The sequence below is a fragment of the Amia ocellicauda genome, chromosome 19 (genome assembly GCF_036373705.1).
Source record: "Amia ocellicauda isolate fAmiCal2 chromosome 19, fAmiCal2.hap1, whole genome shotgun sequence".
NCBI classification, from domain to species: domain Eukaryota; kingdom Metazoa; phylum Chordata; class Actinopteri; order Amiiformes; family Amiidae; genus Amia; species Amia ocellicauda.
In genome coordinates, this window is record NC_089868.1 from 23,656,622 (window position 1) to 23,666,019 (window position 9,398).

General features: G+C 46.1%; 1 protein-coding gene across 2 annotated transcripts in view; it reads right to left on the reverse strand.

The window, feature by feature from the left end:
- Positions 1–1,409: 1,409 nt before the first annotated feature.
- LOC136714809 (ubiquitin-conjugating enzyme E2 U-like) overlaps positions 1,410–9,398 on the reverse strand; it is a 9,308-nt gene continuing 1,319 nt past the window's right edge. For both annotated transcript variants that reach the window (XM_066692424.1, XM_066692423.1), the window contains 8 exons: positions 9,070–9,162; positions 8,826–8,923; positions 6,479–6,605; positions 5,981–6,065; positions 4,181–4,269; positions 3,884–3,980; positions 2,660–2,778; positions 1,410–2,378 (listed from right to left, as the gene is read on the reverse strand). In XM_066692424.1, coding sequence (XP_066548521.1) covers positions 2,221–2,378; positions 2,660–2,778; positions 3,884–3,980; positions 4,181–4,269; positions 5,981–6,065; positions 6,479–6,605; positions 8,826–8,923; positions 9,070–9,162 — 866 coding nt within the window. In that variant the 3' untranslated portion in view covers positions 1,410–2,220. The remainder of the gene's footprint in view (positions 2,379–2,659; positions 2,779–3,883; positions 3,981–4,180; positions 4,270–5,980; positions 6,066–6,478; positions 6,606–8,825; positions 8,924–9,069; positions 9,163–9,398) is intronic.

Here is a 9,398-nt window from a genome sequence, read left to right on the forward strand (position 1 = left end):
TACAGACACTGTGTTGGGCTCCATTGTGCGTTTAATATAGGTCTCTACCCCCCAGATTGTGAAACACACACTAGTCTTTGTTCACATCAGATTTAACTACCTGGCAATGAAACAATAACAATCAAATTTTAAAAAGAGCTATATTATTAATAAAAGAAAGTAATTTTGTACTGGAGATCAAAAGATTTTTAAACCATCAGCCAATACAACACAAAAGAACACAAAATGGACATACTGCTTTAGAAAACCTTGCCAGGAATTCTGGGATGTTTTCTTTTTTCTCCTACGCCTTCATGAGAGAAGATTTGTTAGGCTGACACTATTTTTCATGTTCCTGAGCTCATTTATCTATTAATACCTGGAGCTCTGCGAAGATTACACAGGATAATGGGAGCCTTGTGTGGTAGGATAAGGGGGTGACACAGGAGTGATACACAATTGTGAAGTCAGCCCTCGTGAACGACACATAAACCTTCTGATCTGAAGCCTTTCTGACAGATCCTTCTGTGGTTTTGAAGACCTCTTCACATAGTCATTATATAATGCTTCCTCTTTGCCCACAGAGAGATTTAGACAGGGTTAAAGGTCACAGGCGACAGAATTACCTGCGGCCAGTGAGAATTTACCGCACAGTGCTTCTGAAGTGGACCTGGATTAAGCGACTTGTCTCAGTGGTGATGGATGGTCAGAGACCCCTTTTTGTAACGTCCTCATCCGGTAGAGGTGCAGATTGCAGGCGTTTTCCCTTTTCTGAACGAGGGATTGTTTACCGGTCATGAATCGGGAACAGGAGCACAGTATAACTCCGTCCCCACTGTTTCTCCCTCAGCCGTGGACGCAGTGTTGTCTATGGGAACTATAATGACTACCGAGGAGTACGAATATGGAGTGAGACACTCTCACACCCGGTTGACTTGAGAATAATGATTCACAGACGATACATCTAGCGGTTCTGTAGTTTTTCCACCGTCCAGGAAGTTACCCGAAACCCTGAAGGCGCTTCTGACAGCCGCCATCATTTCTAAGTTTTAAAAGTAGCTCATATGATAGAATCGATACGTAAGAGTAGTAAACATCTAACTGATACATTAGAGCAACACATAAAACCATACTTTTCCTTGAAGTTCATATTTCTGGCCATGGAAAATGTAATAAAAGTGTGCCTTCATATTGTATTCCAGTACTGGGACACACTGTTTAATTGAGGAATAGATTATTAGTTCTGTTCATTATAGTCTTTCCAAAACTACCCCAGTTAGGTGTATCTGTGCGGCTTCAAAAGCATGTAAACAAATAAGGTTAATTTGAGTTATTTTACAGACAGCTAGACATAAACAAGCAACACAACCTCCAACCACTGCGTTTTCATGATCCGAATTAAAACACAGAAACCCTGTTGTGCCCTCACGTTGTGTGCTTTATTTTATTAACAGTGCACTCTGATCTGCAGGGCTCAGACCAGACACAGGAACAAGACACAAAAACAGTCAGAGGACGACAATGTTTATTCAACATTTTGCTGAATCCGGGCGAAAACGCAAACGACCGTTTCCCCCATCGCTTCCATCAGCGAGCGAGGAGAGAAGAGGCCGGAGGGGACCCGGATATATCCTCAGCCGGAGAATATATGTTTAACACAACGATGCTCTATCTTTTTTATTCCACCCCTGTACCTCCGTTAAACTGAGTCGAGGGGCCCAAACCAGAAGAAAATTGAGTGGAAACAGACCCACAACGCTAGATAGGAGGGGTTTTGGGTGTTTTTTTTTTAAACACACATGGAAATCATTAGCGAAGCCGCGTTGCTGCGACGGATTAATTCCTTTGTAGAAGCTCTGCGATTCATCAACTGCAGGGAACTAGACTGCCGCCGATGAGCCCAACAACCCTTCAGAGGGTTTTCTTCTCTTCTATCGCTCTTGGAGTCTTTCTTTTCCCCCGAGCGCTTCTTAGGTAACCTTTTTAATGAGGTCGATGACAACGACACGGGGAGGACCGGGAGATACACAGCGACAACTGTTCGACACAGGGACTCGACGGGAAAAACAGCGACCACAAAAGCCAAGCTGACCATTGTATCGCAGCTATTCTACACAAAGTGTCCACGGGGACAGCACTACTTGAGTAAACTTGCGAATAAAAGGCAGAGGCACTGTATCTGAGCCTGCTGTGGTTCTCATTGTCAAAACACCCCCCTCCGTGCGTGGCTCTCTGCGTCCCTCAGTCTTCCTCCAGCTCCTCCGTGGAGAGAGCGTCCGTCCAGGCCACCAGGCTGTCCACCTCGATCTCCCAGTGCTCCTGCCTCTGGGGGCCCCTGGGGGAGCCCCGGCCAGCGGGCGGAGGGGCCCTCCTCACCGACTGTGGGGGAGTCGCGCCACCTTCACCAGATAACAGAGAGACAGACCGCCACCCACGAAGACACAAGCCCCCCGTTAGACACGCTCGCCTTCGGATTCATGGAGCAGATAAGCAGATATAGAGGCATCGATTCGATAAAAACGTCCCGAAGACCCCGCAGTAAATAATCCGGCACGAATAACAACACGAACGAAAATAAAAGCATGGCCCCGGCTACACAGGTACTGCACAGTGCTACAAATCACAAAGAACACAGATTCTTGTGGCACAGACGAGTGTTGTGCATCTTTGCGTCGCTCACCTGGTGCTCTGTTTAAGAGATAGACTCTTTTCATCTGGTGAATCCTTGCCAGTTTCTCGTCAATTGTGATCTGGGTTTTTCTCGGCTTCTCCGCAGGTCCGTACATGATGGCTTTGAACCTGTGAGGAGGGAGCAGCTCGGGTCAGACACCTGTGGGCTGTAATTCGCTTGGCATGCGAATATATATATATACACCGATCAGCTATAACATTACGACCACTGACAGGTGAAGTGAATAACACTGATAATCTCATTATCATGGCACCTTTCAGTGGGTGGGATATATTAGGCAGCAAGTGAACATTTTGTCCTCAAAGTCGATGTGTTAGAAGCAGGAAAAATGGGCAGCGTAAGGATCTGAGCGACTTTGACAAGGGCCAAATTGTGATGGCTAGACGACTGGGTCAGAGCATCTCCAAAACTGCAGCTCTTGTGGGGTGTTCCCGGTCTGCAGTGGTCAGTACCTATCAAAAGTGCTCCAAGGAAGGAAAAGCGGTGAAACGGCGACAGGGTCATGGGCGGCCAAGGCTCATTGATGCGCGTGGGGAGCGAAGGCTGGCCCGTGTGGTCCGATCCAACAGACGAGCTAGTGTAGCTCAAATTGCTGGTTCTGATAGAAAGGTGTCAGAACACACAGTGCATCGCAGTTTGTTGCGTATGGGGCTGCGTAGCCGCAGACCAGTCTGGGTGCCCATGCTGACCCCTGTCCACTGCCGAAAGCGCCTACAATGCGCACGTGAGCATCAGAACTGGACCACGGAGCAATGGAAGAAGGTGGCCTGGTCTGATGAATCACGAGTTCAAGGTGTTGACTTGGCCTCCAAATTCCCCAGATCTCAATCCAATCGAGCATCTGTGGGATGTGCTGGACAAACAAGTCCGATCCATGGAGGCCCCACCTCGCAACTTACAGGACTTAAAGGATCTGCTGCTGACGTCTTGGTGCCAGATACCACAGCACACCTTCAGAGGTTTAGTGGAGTCCATGCCTCGACGGGTCAGGGCTGTTTTGGCAGCAAAAGGGGGACCTACATAATATTAGGCAGGTGGTCATAATGTTATGGCTGATCGGTGTATATATACACGTTTAATTAGTTTCTGGCCCCGATTTGCCTGTTCTAATCCAGAATTCGAGGCGGGTCTAGTGTGTGTAACAGAGACAAAGATACAGTACATTGTCAGCTTTCTCCAGAATAACATATGTAGGTTCACAATATGTCTTACTCTTCACTTTGCGCCCGGGTTTCCTCCGATATACCGGTTCCTTGCAACCCATAGTGCATCGCATGCAGATAGGAGTCCGACACGAGCTCCTCCAGCACTGCAACACAAATACAGCACTACTGTTGCGCGACTGCACTGCAATCTGAGTGGAACTGCACACAACGAACTGCAATCACTACACCCACATGAATTAGATTAACAGGTTACAGTTACTTTAAATGCATACAGTGTGGCTAAACTCAAATACAGTTTAAAATGCTAAACTGCAGCTACACAAACACAAATATGTTCACGCACTTGTGTCTCCCAGATCTACGGTGGCTTTAGTGGTGGCAATTCCTGACCAGGTTTTCAAATATTCTTCAAAAGAGATCCTGTTGATGCTCCTGCAAATAATAAACACACACGATTAACACACACCAGACTGCAGTAAAGATAAATAAATCAAACGACAATTAAACAGCAGAAACGGTATCAACAGCGTCTACATAACACATCCAGACTCTTCCTGACAGACCCATTACTAACGGAAATAATACGAATCCAATTAAGCATTTCTAAACTCTTCAGTTAACTTTTAATTAGGTTTTTCGATTAGCACTGAGATAACGCCTCCAAGCAATTAGTTGTCTTTTTTGCATATAAACTGCTTCAAAGGCACTCTCTCCTGCTATTCTGAGCCCCGGGCACTTTAACATTTAATGATTAACAAACTGGTTACAACAGGAATAAGACGTGTGACATCACAAGGTGACAATCGCGGAGGTCACCTGAACTTTATATCGACAGGACGATGAATAAACAACGAGGGATGGAGTGGAGTGTGGTTTTCTACAAGATCTTTGAAGGATCTTTGTTCATGTTCAGGACTTTAAAAAAGTAAGTTAATGACATTACAGTCCACTCCGAATATCAAATACTCTCATTTATACTGATAAATTCTTAATGTGTTTAAAATGAGATGCAGGCTTATATAAAAAAGCTGATCTGACCTAGTAAAAGTCGGCAGCAAACAGACGTTCGAATCAGCTTCAAACATACAGCTTCTCTAGTTTTTATTTCAATTGTGTAGCTGTGTCAGTGTGAGAGCTGTCAGCGCAACACAAAAACAGTTTATTATTAGAAATCCACACAGAGAGAGAAAAACAACCCCGAATTATGACAGGTTTCACTTAAACGTGTTCAAAGGCGGTGTTTTCATTTTGTTTGTGCGGGGCGAGGAGTCCTGCGATCAGAGGTCATCTTGTCACCGACTCTCGAACAATAACGACGCATTGTCCTCGACAATAGAGCCCCGTTGAAGCCGAAAGGACTGAAGCCCTTCAACACGGGGTGAAATTTTATACTCATTCATCTCATTTCAAGCCCTTTTTTTATCTTCTCACACAGGCATATTAACAGTCGTGCCGTTGTGGCTGAAGCTGGGTCTGTTCAGGATTATTCAGGGTTTTATTACGTTGGTTTTGTCAACACGATACTACTCTAAAGGTGGGGAGGGGGAGTGATTCCCAGACAGGCCTTCAAAATGTTGGCTTTTGTTTGTCAAATACCTAATTCAGCGTTTCTTTAATCTGAAAAGGGTGTTCAAATCAATAAAACAACACAAAACCCACATAAAAACAAACACACATTGCTCATCAGGGAAACAGAAATGTCATTTTAACCGCCATCACAGTAACAACCTTTCGGGTTGATTAGAAACCTAGAGGTTAGTTTATGGTGTCACTGCTCCCTCTCTCTCCCCCGTCCTATTTAACCTCCCAGCCGTCCCCTTCGCTTTTTCCCAGCAGCCCCCTCTGTCGAAGCTGCTCTCGCCAGCTCTCACAACTGGAAGCAATCAGAGTCGATCGCCCTATGAACTCGGGTGCGTTGCTTCACTTAGACTGGTGAACTGCGGGGCGAGCTTCACCAAAGAGGCCAAGATTTTGAGGGTTGGATGAGAAGTTACCCATGTCTGCTGTCAAGTTTTGAGCACCTGGGGGCTTCTGGGAAGGCTGGGGGGGGACCGAGACAGGCCGAGGAACCCGTTTTCCGATTCCTCTTCCTAGAAACACTGGTGAAGCAAATCTGGGCAGTTCACGGCATTGTCCTGCTTACTTGCCGCGCTCTGAGCCAGAGTCTGCCGGCGTCCCTCCCGGAGGCGGGGGAGAGATGAGGACTTCTACAGGAGAGCTGCGTCCACCTAGAGGCAACGACAGATGTAAACACGGGTCCGACCAACTGACATAAACCCCCCAACGTCCCCCGAAAGATCTTGTTCTGCGTCAGTTCTGCGTTCATTTTTATCGCAAGCTGCGGAAAACGTCCTGAATCAATTGTGATGTCACAGGACGTCTCAGAGAGGCAGCATCTGTTTCTCTTTATATTAACAACGTCTGAGAGGGGGAGAAGGCTGACGTTTCAATATGGTTGGGTTTCTTTTTAATGTAGGGACGGGATTGTCTCGTCTGTGTTCACGAGACCGTATCAATCCGACCTTCCGTGTCTCGGCCGGTGAAAATCGCAGACTCGGCCGGGATCGGGGGGAACTCTCGCATGACAATTCCAGGGCCTCATCAATATTTCAGGTCTCGTCAGAGGCTCAAAGGCTCTTACTCTGCAGCCGCCGGCTCCTCCTGACACAGTCCAACACCGCCTGCCTGAATAGCGACGGGTTTCTCCGCAGCATCTCCGCCGCTTCCACGTTCACCGCGTCCTCCAGCACCGGGTTGGATAACAGGACCTGGGAAAAGGTGACGGGGGGACGGAGATGAGGAGGATGTAGTGTATTTAGTTCAGTTGCAGAGCACTAGTATAGAAAGAGTTACATTTCTACAGTTATGTTACATTGTTTAGACTGCGCAAGTGCATAATGGATCAGAGTTTTGTATTGAAGGCATCTTTATAAAGATAGCGTTAACCTTACCTTGTTTTCTAGTGTCTATTTTATTGTATACGAAACACAACAGAGACGCACGGTTTCGTATTTAGATGAGAACGAACGCCAGATCTCCCTCAGTCGGGTCAAGCGCAGTGTTTTCCTTTTGGGAGTTTTCCTTTCTGTCGACACGAAACTACTGTGAAGGTGGGGAGGGAGAGTGATTCCCAGACAGGCCTTCAAAATGTTGGCTTTTGTTTGTCAAATACCTAATTCAGCGTTTCTTTAATCTGAAAAGGGTGTTCAAATCAATAAAACAACACAAAACCCACATAAAAACAAACACACATTGCTCAGCAGGGAAGCAGAAATGTCATTTTTACCGCCATCACAGTAACAACCTTTCGGGTTGATTAGAAACCTAGAGGTTAGTTTATGGTTGTATACGAAACACAACAGAGACGCACGGTTTCGTATTTAGATGAGAACGAACGTCAGATCTCCCTCAGTCGGGTCAAGCGCAGGGTTGTCCTTGTGGGAGTGCATCGGCGCATTCATAAAAACTCACACTCTATCTGCCGTAAAGGTCGTGACAGAGACGCGACCGCATGAGAAACGACGGGCCGCACAGCACGGCGAGGGCCGTCCAAGCGAGGGAACCGGGAATCAAAGGCAGACGAGATCAAACACATACCGAACGAGATCAAAACCCTTCTGTGAAACACACACGGCGCATTCCGAGTCCGATTCCCATTTCCTCTGCCAGAACGTGCGCCCGCCTGATCGTCTCTCCATATGTGCACATTTTTCCTCCTCCGTTGTTTTGGCAAACCGAAGAGCCTCAGTCTCAGAGCGAGAGGAAAACAGGAGTCCTACACGGATACAACGGCCGCGACTATAAATATAGATGAGCCTGTGGGAAACACATTCACAAACACACACGATAGCAGGCCTACCTGACCTACAGCTCTGCGTCGGCCTGTAGACCCCACGTGATGCTGCGATCGATCGGTTGTATTTCACTCTGTCTTCAAAGCCCCAGAGTTATTTCATTTCACATTATTATTATTAGATTAAGGAGATTCACACGGTCATGAGGGGGAATCAGTCTCACAGTCCAGTCCAGTGTATTACGGCACAATGCAGAGTACAAAATGACTGCTGTATGTAAATAATAATTATGAATAACAAGCGATAACTCTGGCACATTCTCTCTGTCCCCGACGGCACTTTCTTGTCCCAGATGACAATTTTTGGAAACGTATGACACCTTTTTGTCCCCTGTGGCATTTTTTGTTCCCGTATCACATTTTGTTGTCGTGTTTGACACATTTGTTAGTCCTTTATGGCACTTTATGCTCCCATATGACACCTCTTGCCTGTCGGAGAGCTTCTGCTCCCATGTGGCACGTCTTCTCTCCATGACACTTGTTGTCTGTCCTGCCACACTGTGCCTTTCCATTAGAGTGGTTACGATATGAAACTGATTAATATGTATTGAGGGCTGTTTTCACATTATATAATATAGTGTAGTAGTGTAGTGATATAATACAGTGTAGTGTAATATAATGCAATAAAGTGTAGTACTGTAGTGTGATATGATACCGTGTAGTGTAATATACTGCAGTAAAGTGTAGTAGTGTAGTGATATAATACAGTGTAGTGTAAAATACTGCATTATAGTGTAGTGTGATATAATAGTGTAGTGTAAAATACTGCAGTAAAGTGTAGTGTAAAATACTGCATTATAGTGTAGTGTGATATAATAGTGTAGTGTAAAATACTGCAGTAGAGTGTAGTACTGTAGTGTGATATAAGTGTAGTGTAAAATACTGCAGTAGAGTGTAGTACTGTAGTGTGATATAAGTGTAGTGTAAAATACTGCAGTAGAGTGTAGTACTGTAGTGTGATATAACACAGTGTAGTGTAATAAACTGCAGTAGAGTGTAGTACTGTAGTGATATAATACAGTCTGGCTGGTTGGGGTCTAATGTCACATGTTGCAGTAATGCTCCATCACCATGTACACAAAGAGGGAGCAGCTCTCGGGATTCATTCACATCTTCATCACTATTATAGATGTACCTGCAGTGCGAGCAGGACGCTGCGGACGGACAGGCCCGGGTCCCACTCGTCTGGGCTGTACAGGAAGCCGAGGCACGGCCGGCCCGTGTCTTTATCCACTGGAAACGACAATGCAAAGTCAGGTGACCAGCCGGGGGGACGCACGCTTCGTGGAGCGCTTTGTAAAGGTTATGCATGTTAGTAAGATAATCCACAAATAAAGGAATAGAAAGTCCTATACAAGCGTTCAGGGCTGAGGCCTCACCGTTGGGGTGGAAGGGGATCGTGTTGAATCGCACGGCTGGGGGCACAGAGTTGTATCCTTCACTGTAGTGCAAGGACAGCTGCAGGACGCCCCCTAGTGGTTAAACAATCGAGACACAAACTTCATTCACCGATGTGTGTTGAGATGAACTTCACTACATTCTTCTCATTGCATTCATTATTCCTGGACACGTGTCACGATGCGCACAGGTGGAGGCTGCGCTGCAATCAATCTTTCTAACAATCAAATCTCCTGAATTGTATCTGTACACTAAGAACACAAAACAACACCCCACCACCTCTTCATGCACAGTACAGGAAAATAAAAAA